Source organism: Mixophyes fleayi, chromosome 8 (assembly GCF_038048845.1).
Source record: "Mixophyes fleayi isolate aMixFle1 chromosome 8, aMixFle1.hap1, whole genome shotgun sequence".
NCBI lineage: Eukaryota > Metazoa > Chordata > Amphibia > Anura > Limnodynastidae > Mixophyes > Mixophyes fleayi.
The window spans coordinates 135,933,448-135,950,577 of record NC_134409.1 but is presented as its reverse complement, the minus strand read 5'-3'; the positions used below and the strand labels follow the sequence as shown (position 1 = coordinate 135,950,577).

The 17,130-nt window shown below is 45.6% G+C and overlaps 1 protein-coding gene across 4 annotated transcripts in view; it reads right to left on the bottom strand.

Moving 5' to 3' along the window:
- The window catches only part of SRGAP3 (SLIT-ROBO Rho GTPase activating protein 3), an 82,510-nt gene that overhangs the window by 25,880 nt on the left and 39,500 nt on the right, over positions 1-17,130 (bottom strand). For 3 of the 4 annotated variants that reach the window (XM_075183733.1, XM_075183734.1, XM_075183731.1), the window contains exons 2-13: positions 14,362-14,557; positions 12,531-12,693; positions 10,080-10,142; positions 9,533-9,718; positions 9,094-9,222; positions 5,325-5,546; positions 5,142-5,243; positions 4,605-4,802; positions 3,869-3,953; positions 3,387-3,414; positions 2,853-2,955; positions 243-303 (exon numbers count right to left, since the gene is read on the bottom strand). In XM_075183733.1, the coding sequence (XP_075039834.1) occupies positions 243-303; positions 2,853-2,955; positions 3,387-3,414; positions 3,869-3,953; positions 4,605-4,802; positions 5,142-5,243; positions 5,325-5,546; positions 9,094-9,222; positions 9,533-9,718; positions 10,080-10,142; positions 12,531-12,693; positions 14,362-14,557 (1,536 nt within the window). Of the gene's footprint in view, positions 1-242; positions 304-914; positions 946-2,852; positions 2,956-3,386; positions 3,415-3,868; positions 3,954-4,604; positions 4,803-5,141; positions 5,244-5,324; positions 5,547-9,093; positions 9,223-9,532; positions 9,719-10,079; positions 10,143-12,530; positions 12,694-14,361; positions 14,558-17,130 lie in introns of all 4 variants that reach the window. The other variant, XM_075183732.1, reaches the window with a different exon arrangement.

Here is a 17,130-nt window from a genome sequence, read left to right as displayed (position 1 = left end):
TGCGCAGACACATAGCGAGATTCTGATTGGTCAGTTTGATCGAAGTGTCCGGTAATTATACCGTGTGGACTCACAATACAGAATCAAAATCGGAACAGCATTTGTCTGGGAGAACATGCTGAGGTTTGTAGTTCCACACGTACATCGTCCTTATTTCCAGTTTCCTAACAGATTTCCAACCCCATGACATAACATACACCAGACACACCATGAGACACAAGCAGATTAGGGATCTCACTCACCATATAAATTGATGTAGCGGATACAGCTCTCGACCACCAATGGGATTGGCTGACCGGAATCCTGACATCAGAGGACAATAACATGCGTAAGTGGTGGTACAATGGGACAGTAGATGGGAAAAACATTGTAGCTACATATACCCCAGTGATCCAGTTACTGCTCCAGGTTACATGTACTCACTAACAGGCTGGACACAGTTATAGGCTTATCGTTAGTTATTTATTTACTTTGGGGGGGGGAATAGTTATTTTACTGTCTCTGTCCACCAAATTATCTCATGTTTATTGTCCCAAAGACTGAATAAATAATCCAGAATCCCATAAATAAAATGTATTATTATGACATATCACACATAGGGGAGTACCCTATATTTATGTTCTATGATAGATTTGATTAAACCACTAGGCAGGACCACTGACAGGACATGCTGGGACTTGTAGTATCACAGCAGTTGGGACTTACAGACAAATGTGAAAATAATATAAATATTGTACATGGCCACACACCCTTCGTCTCACCAGTAATTTGCCAATTGCTAACTCTATTTTTGTATTTTTGGGCAATGGTCCTGACACGTTACACTAAGGGGGGGGGGGGGGGAGGGGGCAAACAGTAGGAGCGCAGAATGGGCAACTGATGTCACTCCAGGATATGGAGTCATGCATTAATACCTGGTTCCTGCTCCGAGTATTTCTTCGTCCTCTGAGTAACAAACACAAACACACAGCAGCAGCGACAGCGGCAGAGAGACATAGAAAGGAGAAGCGAGAGTCAGCAGGAAAACAGGACACAGAGGAGGCTAACCCACCACCTGAGCATCACCCTGCACCATGAACCAGCGCCACCGAAGACCATGACGAGAGGAAATCAGAATACAGGTAATCAGTATAATCACAATGGTGGGAGCTGTCCTGTGGGCTGAACCAATATTATAATAAGAATGCAGCTGGTCAATTCCCTAGGAGCCACAGATACCACTGAGGTCTCGTGTCTTATGAATAGCGAGTCCAGCCCGCAAAAAATGGCTGCTTCCTCTGCATGTAGGCGACGGGTACCGCTAACGAGGACTAAAGATCTAAACCTGCAAAAAAAAAATTTTGATATGGTGTAAAGGGGGTAGAACTGCGTGATCTGTTATTAAAGTCAGAACGGTTCTGTTTAATTAAGTTGTTGCTAACCGCACGCTGACATTTATTGATAAAAGTCAATCCCGTATACAAAGTCACTGACTTGGATCAATAAATAAACTGTTCTCAATATTGAGGCTTTTTCCTCCTCTACTTGTTTACTAATCAGACAGGTTTGTTGATATATAGTGAAGGATCAGAATTCAGGGACTCATGTCATATAATCATATCATATAGTAATAATAATAATTTAAGGTTATTCTAACACTGGGGTCTGCAATGCGTTTGTATCACATGTGGAAACACATGTAGTATATACTATAAAATTGGGTTGTATTTGGGAGTAATTGCTGAACTATAAGTCCAGCACTCTATGCCTCATACATGTACTGTACGTATGTATATATATATATATTTATATTTACTTGTATGTATGGCTTCTGTTTTGCACTTCGCTCTGTACGTGTTGTTATTTTAGTTTATTTTGGTATTCTATTATCATTACATAAGTTGTGAGCCAATAAAAAAAAATAATTCAACAGCCCAAAAAAGTTCCCTATAAACCTCTAGGTCCGCTGCGTCCCCGGCAGACATCGCGGATCTCTGGTTACTGTTGGGGCTATATTTATCCCGCAGGACATGCTGAGTCAGCATCGGGGGGAGCCAGCGGCTTCCTCCTGTGCGTCAGATGGGGAGGACGTGGGGCGCCCAACACCCAGCAGAATCTAGGTCACCGCGTCTCTCACTGCTCAGTCTGCTTCGCAGAAAGCGCCGTTGTTCACAACGCACGCTAACGGTGCGCTTAAGCAGTCGACGCGGTGCTAAAGACCGTCCGCCATCTACGAACATGGAGAATTCTCTACTCCCAGTTTTCCTTAAGAGATTAAACAGTCTAAAAATTTATTTTGCTGAATATACCCCTTATAAAGATTTCATCATGACTACTTTAAAAATTAATTTGCAGACTTCTGTTTTCCTAAAGGATTTCGCACTCCTAAGCCCCACACATCAGTCAATACTCCGACTCTATCTGGGAATGCCGAGATAACAGCTTAGCTCCAGTGAGGAATCCCGAAGGAAATTAAAACATATTTGGAAGCATTAAAGGGCCCACAAGATGTGAATTATAATTAAGAAGTTTTATTCAACCTGGGGATCAGAAAAAAAAGTTGCTGTAACCCACGGCAACCGAGCCGACAATTCCTTACTAAACGGAACTGCGTTGCTATGGTTACAGTACATCGTATTGCTCTGCACTTTAGTTGTATCTAGGATTACTGAGCGCTGAACGAGTCCTGGTTTTGTGCTAGCTGGGAGTGCGGCTGCTCTGCTAGAATTAATGAAAGAAACCCGCAGAATAATGTCAGAGATAAGGGAGTAAAGGAGAAGCACAGAGGCCGGTGCAGAGAGAGGGAGGTGAGGAGGAGGCCGTGCTGAGAGGCAGCGGAGCAGACTCAGTCCCCACACACCAACCACCAGTACCTTGATAAACTGCTCCATATTCCCGTTAAAGAGCATATGGTTATAAAGAGAGCGAGGCCTGGGCTTCCTCATTTTCTGGGGCTTAGGGGGAAGAGTCGGGGGCCTGGGGAAATGGAACAAGCTGTCAAATAATACCATGGTAAAATGTGCAGAGATATGGCTTCAACAAAATGGGGGACATGGCTTCAACAAAATGGAGGCTATGGCTTCAACAAAATTGGGGATATGGTTTTTACAAAATAAGGGAAGCCTGAAAATGGTAGTTAATTAGTAATTCATTATGACCAGCACTGGGCAGAAAACAAAATGAGTAACAATCTGTGCCCTGCATGGCGTCTACTGGGTAAGCTGCACCCTGGGGCGATTCCCCTTTATCTTCTATTTGCTGCATCTCTGGTGCTAGAGTGACCATTGAAGGACTAGAGGGTCTCTGCACCCACCCACCCACCCACCCACCCAATACTTTCCATAGTCAACCAATACAACCGTTTCCGTCTATAAAGTCACTTGTAAGAACGTAGGGCACAGACTTACCTGGTGGTTCCGTAGTCCGATCTTTCACCTGAAAGCAGAAAGAGGACGATATTTAAAAAATAACATTAATATGTTACTGTCAAACCCACGATCACTCCAGCTGGGATAAGGACTGGTATTAGATAACGAGTATTGATTACTAAACTCCATCCACGTTACTAACGAGCTTCAGCTAATGGACAGATCCGCCTTTAGCAGAGATATCGTTCCTCAAACATGTACAGCAAATATAATATAACCCACTAACCCAATATAAAGATTACCCCCTCCGGGTAACCCCCGCTTCACCTGAGAGCCGTCCGTAGTTCTCAATAGAGCTTCCATAGAACCCCCCACACCAGCCGGCTCCCGGGAAAGGACCCCCCTCATTTGCTGATATATTTAATTAACAAATACTCCACAAAGAGCAGCGTTGATTTGTACCAGGGGTAACGTGGACAAGAAGAGAGTTGGGATTTTGTGCATTGACCCAGGTTACTCACCTTCTCCCAGGGTCTGTTTCAGGAGATCGTGTTTGGCCTGGAGTTTGGTGATGAGGTTACTGCCATTCAAGTACTCCTTAAACTTCTATAAGAGAGAGCAGAGAGGGTCAGCCGACATTTGGGTACATATCTATATTTACTGATCTAAAAAGAGGCCGACAGCGTTTTTGTTTTTATTATTATTTCCTTTGATGGACTTTCATTAAATATTACTCATTCTGTTACAGGCGGTGGAGTTATCGGACACCGTTTACTCCTACGTAATTATTTCGATAATGAACAGAGCGACTTAGAAAAGATAACAAATTACCAGTAAAGGGACAAAGAGGAAATCCGATGAGAGGACATCGCAACGCTTCCAAATGACGTCAGCTGCGTGCGCGACTTGGAAATTTCGGCTTTTAAAGCAGCAACGCACGGACCCAGATAAGTAATACCTTTGGGTTAGCGTTAGGAATAAAATTAATATTACCATAGTCCGTGCGTTGCCACTTTAGAAAAAAAAAAACAAAGTCACGCACGCAACTGACGTCATTTAGAAGTGTCGCGATGTCCTCTCATCGGATTTCCTCTGTGTCTTTACTGGTAAGTAGTTATCTTTTCTATGTCGCTCTGTTCATTATCAGAATAATTACGTAGGAGTAAACGGCGTTGGTGTTTACAGCACAGATAACTCGCACTACACCCGTTACAGGAGGAACTGAATATGGAAGTGGGGGTTAAGAGGGGGTCCTACCGAAAAGTAGAAACTCTCCGTCTCCTGCTGGTTGGACCGCCTCTTGGAGATGTTCAGTTTGCTCATATAAGTCTCGGAGGCGGCGGATTTGATGGACTCGGTGGACCGGCTGTGCTGGAAGGCGTCAGAGACGTCAAAATCCTCCACGGTCAGCATGTCCTGCAGGGTCTGCATGGTGGCGTCCAGGGTCTTCCTCACCTGCCCCAACAGACGCACAGTTAGCGCTCTGACAACCATTCTGTGAGCTGAACTAAAATGCATGAGGATGCAGCGTATCTGTTGGTGCCTCGTGCCTCGTTGACGTCACTGCCTCATTGTGAACTGATATAAAGCATAGTCTCAGCTCACATACCGACTGCCTCCACCGTGAGTAGGTGACACTTTAATAACAGTGCAAATAACTGCTGTAACCCCTGGCAACCAATCAGATACAGACTTGTATAAGTGCAAGTTAGACTAGGATGAGAGCTGTCGTCTGATTGGCTGTTATTAGATGACAGTGTATAAGCTGCTAACATACTTTAGGAGTGACCTCACCTCCTCGTTTTCAATCTTCAGGGTGGTGAGGCGGGACTGCAGCTGGTGGTAGCGCACAAGCAGCTCCATCTGTACCGGCTGCTGGGCGCTCACCTGGCACACCTGGGAAGGGGCAGCAGAGATGGTGGGTAAGGTCAGGAGTCAGGTAGAGCCCTGGGAGTATATCAGACAGGGGGGACCTACCTCATCGCCCATATGGGGCTGGTAGTCAAACTTCAGCGGAGGACAGAAGACCTGGTTACACAGATCCATGACCTTGTGCTTGTCGCTGCGAGCGTCCAAGTTATCCACCGCGTTCTCCATGATGTCCAGGCCCTCGTGGCGGGAGGTCTCCAGGTTGTACTCGGCGGAGAGGTATGTGCGGAACGTGCGAGCGAGGCTGGTGTGGAAGCCGAGATCGCAGCACTGGGAGGAGGAGAGAACCGGAGACAGTGACTGCAAGTTCTACGCTTCATCCGACATACAGGTCTATGTGTGATGTGTGATGACAGGATCTCTAAGCCTACAATACAAGGTGCTGGATTAATAAGACTGCTGATGTAACATTCACACATTTATATGTCAACGCCTCAGGGAGGCGTCACCACAAACGGCGCTGGAAGTGTCTGTTCATGGAGGACATCGTCACCTCACCTGATAACTGCGAACACCGAGGTCAATAGATGGTACCTTTATTTACATGAAGATGCAGTAAGTTTAAAAGTCCTTTAAATACAATAAAAATACCAGTATTGTATAGGGATTATTTATCTGGAAACCAGGAATAACCCCGGGGGCTCATTCGTTCCATGAACACAGAAAGAAAAAGGTAATTGCTCACTGTGAGGAGCTCTGCTACACAAGGTCATATACATGATTACTGAGTGCTTCCTCTTACAGTCACTGTGAGGAGCACTGCTACAAAAAGTAATGAGGAATACTATACACACAGATATGATCATTGAATGTCTCTATCTAGTGACTGAATGTCTCCTCCCACAGTCCCCATGAGGAGCTCTGCTGCACATGGTAATAAAGGGAATTTCTTACGCACAGATGTGATCACTGAGCACCTCCTCTTACAATCACTGTTAGGAGAACTGCTACACTAGGTAATGAAGAGGGTAATATCATATACACTGACATGATTACTGAGTGCTTCCTCCTACAGTCACTGTGAGGAGCTGTGCTACATAAAGTAGTGAGGATGGAGAATGTTATACACGCAGACATGCTCACTGACTGTCTCCTCCTACAGCCACTAGGAGGAGCACTTCTACACAAGTAATGAGGGGAATGTCATATACATGATTATCTAGTGCTTCCTCCTGCGGGCACTGCGAGGAGCGCTGCTAAGCAATGATGAGTATTATATAGACGTGAATGATCAATGACTGTCTCATCCCACAGTTACCATGAGGAGCTCTGCTACACAAAGTAATGAGTAGAGGGATGTCATACGCATAGTGACAACCACTGATCTCCTCCTCCTATAGTCACTACGAGGAGCACTGTTGCACAAACTAATGTATAGTGGGGGCTGTGTAAGGAAAGACAATGGTCATTTTAAATGATGTGGTAGAATTTCGGCCTGGTTCTCCGAATCACAGAAAGACCCCAAGTTGCAGGTGTGGTGGATGAATGATTCTACATAGTAATGTACACGGTAATATAACCAAATTATCCACTGGCAGGAAATATAAGGGAACTCCTCCTGCTGAGTGCAGGTGTTATTACAACGTGTCGCTTCCCTGGTCTACTGAGTCCAATTAACCAACCACAAGGGACTAATAACCCCGGGGGATCGTTGGATAATACGTCGCTGTGTCCATTATTCACCAGATTCTCATTTTTCTATTTCTTCTAACAAAATCGAAGCCCAGATCTGACTGTTTCCTTTGCACTTCTCTGTCCCATGTTATTAAATACGTCCTTATGTGTCACCATCAGGTCAGAGGGGATCAGCTGAAAGCTGCACGTTGGGATTTCTGCTTTAACGATGCAGTTGGAGACAGCGGAGGCGAGTTCATGTCTGTGTGACCCTCAGGAGTGAATATAAATCAGCGCAGTCTGACGGCGCCGTGGCACACTCACACTCACAGACACCTGGGCTCTGGCCCTTGCTCCCGGCCATAGATAGAGGAGGTAATTAGAGCGGCAGAGAGGGGGGCGAGCCATCATCAGACAGCTGAGAAATGAAACCATCTGCTCCCCCAGCAGGGACGGAACTGCGGGAAGGGGGAACAGGAGCGACGTCTAAAACCCTCTCAGCTGAAACGGATGGAGTCACACAGAGAGAGCTTGGAAGAAATGGGGTTCGTGAAGGGTTAACAAACCACCACCAATTCCCAAATAAGCTCAAAGGCCGGGTATTATAAGTAACTATTTATTCAGGGCATTTTATATAAGAAGTTCACCCCTGCACATGGCCATACTGGAGAAGATACTCAGCTCTCGTCACATCGCTAATAGTTCATTCCCCTGCTGCTGCTGCTGCTGCTGCTGCTGAAGGGTTAAATATAAAATGAGCGGAGACTGTCTTTTAAGGCAGCTGAACTCCGTCCATTTGATGTGCGCAGTTTGGAAAGTGAAACGCCGCAGAATGTGTCACGCAGAGTTCTCCACTAACCACGCCCCACTATCATGTGACCCCGCCTCTCTTCATTTGCAGTTTTGCACTGATCATTTCACCCTCAGCTGTCTCTCATATAATTCCTGCCTTTATTTGCCAATACAAATATTTAACACTTTGAATAAACTGGATTACATGGGCATAAAAACCGTGCAAAACATACTTGTCCGACATCGCGTCACAACATTCACGCACACTTCCGTAGAAACCGGGGCGCAGTACACAAGTACATTATTACAGCTTCACAACTGCTGCGCCAATTCCTAAACTACGGGGGGAGATTCTATACGCCGAGAGGTGTCTCCAGAACGTCCACAGAAACATATCGCAACGGTGTTATGGCACACCCCACAGAGGTGCGCAGATAATGAGCCAAGATGCCATAATGGCTGGCAATGTGCACAGCCAGAAGCCGGGGTGACGCCCGCGTGCCACATGGCCAGCAACTTAATCTTAATTAATAGACATTATAAAAAGTGCATCCTCTGCGCCCATTAAAGCTAATATGTGTATATAGAATAATATCTTCAGTTTAAAAAAGACATAGAATGAAATAGCATAACAACACTTTATATGTATATTTAAATATATTAAAGAATCCAAAATAATTAAGGTTTGTTTGTTTGGTTTGTTTTTAAAGTGTACCTGTCACAGTGGAAGCCGCCATTTTGTGCCATGACCTAATGTTCAGCTTATAGGTACAGCCTACAAAATGGCCGCCACCACGTGTCGGCAACCGGTACATAATAAAGAATATTTGAAGCACAAGAGGATAAAACATACAGATGGGAGTAAGAAGACTGTGAGATACCTTAACGCAAAACAGCTTTATACAGAAAGCGGAACAGATCTACAGGACAGATGTGGTAAACATACACGAAGTATAATAACTGAGTAACGTAAGTCCTTTCTAACAACGGATATAAAACACATAACACGTGCTGGTATGGGTGAACTAGTGTTTTTACCTTTAAATACAATGAGTCTCAGACATTAAGGAAAGTAAAGGCAAAAACAGGAGTAACTTTGCACCTGGGCAAAACCATGTTGCATTGGAAGGGGGAGGTAAATGTAAAATGTGGGGACAGATTTATAGTTGGGGTAGGACATGTCCTAGATCAACTTTAAATTTCAGCGCAAAAATAAAGCTATCAAGTATCTGTGTGCTACATGAAAATACAGCCAGTATTTAACTTATGTGCAAAATAATAAACTAAATTGCACCTCTTGCATTGTAACATGGTTTGTTCAGGAGACAATATACTCCCTTTTATGGCTTATTTTCCTTAGTGAATCTGGCCCAATGTCGACGAAAAGTTAGAAAACAAGGGGAGTACTCACATCAATTAAATCAGACACGTCGTGGATGTAGTATTTGCCGATGCAGCCGTTGGTGGCCGACAGATTTAGCAGATACTCGTTCCTGGCCTTTGTGCATTTTAATTTGTTCTCTGAGTATTTGGCTTGTCTCTAAAACCAGGGGGGGAAAAATCACAAACAGATGAAATAAAGCCAAATTTATCAACTTTAAGAGCTTGATTTATTAAACCGTCTAATAAGGAAAAGTGGAGGTGTTGCCCACAGCAACCAATCAGATTCTCGCTCTCATTTTGTAAAATGTACTAGATAAATGACAGCTAGAATCTGATTGGTTGCTATGGGCAACGCCTCCACTTTTCCTTTTAAGAAGGTTTGATTAATCTACCCCTACAGTATATTCTTCCATAGACTGTTTTGTCCCAAAATACTGATATCGTTACTATGGACAGGATCTTCCCACCTTCTCCTTCATCTTTTCGATCTTTTTCACAGAGCTGCGTCGCTGCTGCCGGTCCTCGTGGCGCAGAGCGTTGGGGCCGAGCTCGGCGGATTTACTGAACTGTTTCTCTTCCTGCTTCTCCGCGTCTTTCAGCTTGCTCTCCGCGTTGATGCTCTCCGCGTGGTACATGTGATAAGTCTTCATTACCTGCATGTGACACAGAGAAATCGGTAATCATCCAGGAAACAGAAAGGGGTCTTGTTACGGTAGAAGAACGAGGTGATAGAAAGGGAGCGATATTACAGTGTACAAGTGTCACCCAGTGGCGCAACTAGCGTGGGTCTAAAAATAGCAATCACGCCAGGGCCCCTGGAACACAAAGATGGCAGCTGCGCGGCACAGCTAGCGATAGGTTTACAGAACAACAACAGCCTGAATTGTTATGGTGTCCCTGCGTGTGTATGGTGGGTATTAGAGACTGGTACTACAGTGGGCACCGGTGTTGAGGTTGTACGAGCAGAGATGACAGGGACTACACGGAGATGAATATTGTCCCTGTGATACTCACTGTATACAGCTCATTGGTGACCTTGGCCAGTTCCTCGTGCATCTGCAGACCGATGTCCTTACTCTGTAACAGACACAAATACAACATTATTATTATGTCCTCACAAAGCACCAGAGATATTCTGTAGCTATAGACAACCGGGACAATATCACGAGCCGCACACAGAGAAGTGGAGGAATCTCCCCAAGGAGTAATTTACTCCTGGATAGCGAGATGTCAAACACGATCAGGTGGTGATTAAAACCTCACTTTCCTGGAATAGACGACTCCTAGGGGAGATTATCCCACTCCTCTATGTCTGTGTGCGGCCGGTGATATTTCCTCTACATTGATTTCTGGGTCTATGGAAGCGGTGTACACACTAACCTACAACCTACCAAAATACTAAAACATACAAACTAACTAAAATGTACTAACTGCCGTATATGGAACAGAGAGCTTACAATCTAATAGGCTAAGGAAACACAAGGACTGTTTAGAGCAGCTAGTGGACAAACATGGTCTCATAGATGTAATGCCGGATCGAGGGATGAGGTAGAGATAGGGTCAGGGTCTGCTCTGGGTCTTGGGAGAGCATTTGAAAGATAAGAAGTTTGGAGAGAGTCTGGTGGTGTGAGGTAGTGAGTCTATCGGTGAGGTGCAGCAGGAGAGAAGTCTTGTAGACATGAATGAAGTAGCAGAGACCCGACTCCGACAGACACACTACGAGACCTGGCTCCGACAGACACACTACGAGACCAGGCTCCGACAGACACAGTACGAGACCCGGCTCCGACAGACACACTACGAGACCAGGCTCCGACAGACACACTACGAGACCAGGCTCCGACAGACACAGTACGAGACCCGGCTCCGACAGACACACTACGAGACCCGGCTCCGACAGACACACTACGAGACCAGACTCCGACAGACACACTACGAGACCCGGCTCCGACAGACACACTACGAGACCAGACTCCGACAGACACACTACGAGACCAGGCTCCGACAGACACAGTACGAGACCCGGCTCCGACAGACACACTACGAGACCCGGCTCCGACAGACACACTACGAGACCAGACTCCGACAGACACACTACGAGACCAGGCTCCGACAGACACAGTACGAGACCCGGCTCCGACAGACACACTACGAGACCCGGCTCCGACAGACACACTACGAGACCAGACTCCGACAGACACACTACGAGACCAGGCTCCGACAGACACAGTACGAGACCCGGCTCCGACAGACACACTACGAGACCCGGCTCCGACAGACACACTACGAGACCAGGCTCCGACAGACACACTACGAGACCAGGCTCCGACAGACACACTACGAGACCAGGCTCCGACAGACACACTACGAGACCCGGCTCCGACAGACACACTACGAGACCCGGCTCCGACAGACACACTACGAGACCAGGCTCCGACAGACACAGTACGAGACCAGGCTCCGACAGACACAGTACGAGACCCGGCTCCGACAGACACAGTACGAGACCCGGCTCCGACAGACACACTACGAGACCCGGCTCCGACAGACACACTACGAGACCAGGCTCCGACAGACACACTACGAGACCAGGCTCCGACAGACACACTACGAGACCAGGCTCCGACAGACACACTACGAGACCAGGCTCCGACAGACACACTACGAGACCAGGCTCCGACAGACACACTACGAGACCCGGCTCCGACAGACACACTACGAGACCCGGCTCCGACAGACACACTACGAGACCAGGCTCCGACAGACACACTACGAGACCAGGCTCCGACAGACACACTACGAGACCAGGCTCCGACAGACACACTACGAGACCCGGCTCCGACAGACACACTACGAGACCCGGCTCCGACAGACACACTACGAGACCCGGCTCCGACAGACACACTACGAGACCCGGCTCCGACAGACACACTACGAGACCAGGCTCCGACAGACACACTACGAGACCCGGCTCCGACAGACACACTACGAGACCCGGCTCCGACAGACACACTACGAGACCCGGCTCCGACAGACACACTACGAGACCAGGCTCCGACAGACACAGTACGAGACCCAGCTCCGACATACACACTACGAGACCCGGCTCCGACAGACACACTACGAGACCCGGCTCCGACAGACACACTACGAGACCCCGGCTCCGACAGACACACTACGAGACCCCGGCTCCGACAGACACACTACAAGACCCCGGCTCCGACAGACACACTACGAGACCCGGCTCCGACAGACACACTACGAGACCCGGCTCCGACAGACACACTACGAGACCTGGCTCCGACAGACACACTACGAGACCCGGCTCCGACAGACACACTACGATATCCGGCTCAGGCATACGGGCCGACACTCACAGCCGGTGTGACTCTCCTACATTTTAGGGAACAACAGCCTACAGGTACTCCTAAATAAACTAAAAAATATCGTCAGAACCCCCCTCACCTTTTTGAAGAGCCGAACGACATCCTCGCTGATGTGTGACAGCCGCACAATGACATTATTGAGGAAGATATCATTGAGGGTGGCATGGTCCTTACTCTCACGCCGCGTCTGGGTCAGTACCAAATACCAGCAGTTCACGGGGGACAGCAGGTGCTGATCCTTCCTGAAAGATCAAACTGATTAATACAAACTGCAGCTGTAATGGTCCAGTACTTGCTATCACTCACTATAGTGGATATCAAACCAGAAACATGAGATCAGTTATACAATCGGGGATATTTCATACTTAGTAAAAGTTCAGACATAGGCAGGAGACGGGACAGTGCTAATCTCCACAGCCGAAACGGTGCCCTTGGGCTTTATGGTGAAGCTTCTCATTTGAGAGGCCTCAAATGTCCCAGAACATTCTCGATTTGTACAGTCCCAAATTTTGCAGCTGAAAAGTTGTGGGAATCGCTCTTTGGGGATGGAGCTTCACAATTCAGGGGTGTGGTTTGGGTGTATCAAAGGCGTGGCCTATCACGTCCTGATTTGCAGATCAGGAATGTAGAGTGATATGTTACTTACTAACATTCAGGTAACCGAGTACACTGACAGAAACGTTAGAAACCGATTAGCTATGATAAGAAAGTGCCTGATTGGTTGATATGGTTCTTCACCTATGTTGGTAATTAATTCCCAATATGTATCAATATGAGAAGTAGTTACAATATTTCTCACTGGACATTTTTAATCATCCATTATTCTATAATAATCATAAGTATTGCTTCTCCACAAAGTCAATGGGAATGCAGTATGTCATCAATATTCTGATTTTTGTAAAATTTAGCAAAAGAAAACATTTTATGTTCCAGGGAAGCACCAGTTTTCTGGCAGCCCTAATCCAGGGGCCGGCAACCATTCATATATATATATATATATATATATATATATATATATATATATATATATATATATATGTATATAAAAAGTGTCGCATACAGAGTATTATATTCATACATAGCACTTAATTAATTGATCACTAACATAAAATACAAGTTACCTTTTATAAAAGAGTCACTAATAATATTCACGAATATATGGATAAAAGCTCCCATAACCTTAACACAATTTTACGTGTGACACTATATTTTCAAGCTGTTGTTCTGTGTTATCAGCCACTTTCTGCTAATAGAGGCAGCCTGGAGCGCCCTTTAACGGAATTACTGACAGGATATCTACTGTGCGTAGGAAAAATATCTCCCCCCAAACACAATCGCAACTTTATATAATTTATCTTCAGTTCTGATAAGTTGCTGAGTGTTTTAAAAATGTATTTGTGATTTTTTTTTTAGTAACCATTTTATATAAAACTACTTAGAGTTTAGGATAAGTGGCCCCTTAATTAAAAAGCAACTAATGATAGTTTATTATAAAAGTCCGTGTATATATTTTGCAGAGCATGTGATCTCTAAGCACTGAGGATGATGTAATGGTTCATTTTGGCCCCTTATCACCGAAACGCCTGCAATTATTTAGGTAACTACGTTCTGGCAAATAATGGCCTAGAGAATCTCTGTTTCATCACATGAACCACTGGTAGCGAATGGAAACAATGCTAATTTTAGACCATTAAAGTCTTGGAAGAAGCATAAGATAATTAAATGTATCACATGCCATTTATCTGGGGTATAATAAGAACATCCTGATAGATCAGAAGAGAAGGGGCAGGTTTCTACGTCTGAGCCGTGTTATTAGACCAGCATGGCAGACGCAACGAGCGCTTCTCGGCTAGGTACAACGGGCGCTGCCCGCCTGTGGCAGGACATTAACCCTTTCTCCTCCGCCTTACTTGAAGTGGTGCTGCTCCCGCGTGCTGCGGACTTTGGAGGAGAACCTCTCAGCCAGTTTCTCCAGGCTGCGGGAATATTCCAGCTCGATCTCTGCCTTCCTGCGGAAGAATTCCTGGAGGTCCTGGAGGAGGGCCAGTCGAGACTCACACTGCTGCTCCAGGCACTTAAACTGTTCCACCAACTGGCTGCGGATCTCTGCAGAAACAACAGAGCGGCGCATCACAAAACTGCCCTTAAGACAGATCATTAATATACTCACTGACAGGAGAAGGAGCCTGGGGAAAGAGGTCACAGTAATTATACAGGACAGGCAGTCTCACGTGATCTGCTCAGGACAAAGATTTTCAATGTCACTGAATCTATTTCCGAGCTTATTTTACAGGTAAACGCAAATAAGTGAAGCCACGCTCACGTGAGAGGTCCCACGTGCTACCTTCAGATAACTTTATTTCTTGCTCCTGCAGCTTTTACTAAATCCATGTATTTTGTTTGATTCTGTGCTTTTCAGTTATATCTTTATATCATCAGGTCTTTTTTTTTTTGTCCTGAGATACAACACCAAGATGGTCTTTGGATATAATTATATTAAATGCAGAGGGCAAAGCGTAGCTGTGCTTTATGCCAAGAACAATGGACATAGGCAAGGAGCTCCGATTGTGCTTGATCATAGCATCTGTTAAATGTACTCAATAAGCAGGCCCCGCCCATGTACGTCACATGACTTATTTTGAAAGTGCTCCATGATGGAAAACATAAGAGGGAAAACAAACCAACACATCAGACGCCATGCATATAACAACCACAGATAATATAGACAGGGATTAAAGTGGGCAAAGACAAATTGCTATACACAGTGCATTCCAAAAATCTATATACATAGGCAAACCGAGGGGGGGGGGGGGGTTCTAGTGCCTGGAAAACCCCCTCCAAGCCTGGGGCACTGTATAATTGAGGTGACTGGACCCTGCTCCCGCTACACACAGCTCTGCTTGAAAAGGGAGAGCTGTGTGCACCTAACAGTAGTGTACACAGCATTGCCCATGTATATTATGGGGATAGGAAGAGTTGGAGAGCAGCCAAGCACTGTCTAAAATTATAGCCACGCCCCCATGCATGCTGGTCACACCCACTGGCGGCGTGGTGTGGAAACCCCCCTCTACAAATCCTGCGTTTGCCCCTGATATATGTGTATTAGTGCAGGTATTATGAATACAGATAATGTGATACAACCAGAGACATCGATAACCACTTTATGACCGTCCACAACAAACCCGTCGCAGTCCGCACAGAACGCTGAAATGTGGTTAAAGGGTGGTTGTAAAGTGCATCTCCATTCACACCACCATTAATGGACCCAGGCCAGCGTGGACAGCCCAAGGGATTCATTGGTTCCTGCAATCCCTGTGTGTAAGCAAAGACTATCTGATAAACTAACACTAATTCAGATGGTACCATTGGACATTCTGACACCTAACTTACCATGAGCAGCAGAATTGAGGTCACTAATGTACATGGTAAGTCTGGTGTAATCAGCCTGTTACACGTATCACCCATTATAAGGTCACAGGAGTTATGTTTATATCTTATAACATCTGGGCCCTTCCCTCTGGCTGCTATCAGCACCTTGGACAGCTGCCCTGGATGACCGTAAGGGCCTCCGCCACCTCCTACGTCCACTCCGACGGTTTCTATGTCCACATTACTTGGACTAGTTACAAAAACAAACTCCCTGCCCGCAAGAAAAGCCAAAAATGACTTCACATGAGCTGAACATTCCAACTACATGAACGTATTTAATAACATTTGAATATGTCTGTAGCGGAAGAGCACCACAAACTGGATTTTTATGGCCTTTTCAACTAGTGCTTATTTAGGGATAGTCCTCCTATTCTTTTGAAAGTTAGTTCATATAGACGCTATATGCCATTTAGAGTTTGACGCATTTCGCCGTTTCAAACATACATGTAAAGATACTGTGGCAAACAAAGCAAACTTACGTCTAAATATATACAGACATAGGACACTACATCCCCAACATGACCTGACCACTGGACATGATCATAATACAATTCTATTACACTGTATACAGACATAGGACACTACACCCCCAACATGACCTGACCACTGGACATGATCATAATACAATTCTATTACACTATATACAGACATAGGACACTACACCCCAACATGACCTGACCACTGGACATGATCATAATACAATTATATTACACTATATACAGATATAGGACACTACACCTCCAACATGACCAGATCACTGGACATGATCATAATACAATTCTATTACACTGTATACAGACATAGGACACTACACCTCCAACATGACCTGACCACTGGACATGATCATAATACAATTCTATTACACTCTATACAGACATAGGACACTACACCCCAACATGACCTGACCACTGGACATGATCATACACTATATAGACAAAAGTATTTGGCCATACCGATTAATTATTGAATTGAGGTGTTTTAATCAGACCCGTTGCCAGAGATGTATAAAATCAAGCACCTAGACATGCAGTCTCCATTTGCACACATTTATGATACAAAATGGGTCGTTCTGAAGAGCTCAGTGACTTCAAGCGTGGTACTGTGATAGGATGCGTGGTACTGTGATAGGACCACCAGTATTGACTGCTATCAAAATTGACCCTAGTCTGTCTCTCTCTCTCTCTATGTTGGAGAATTTAGACTGTAAGCTCCAATGGGGCAGGGACTGATGTGAATGAATTCTCTGTACA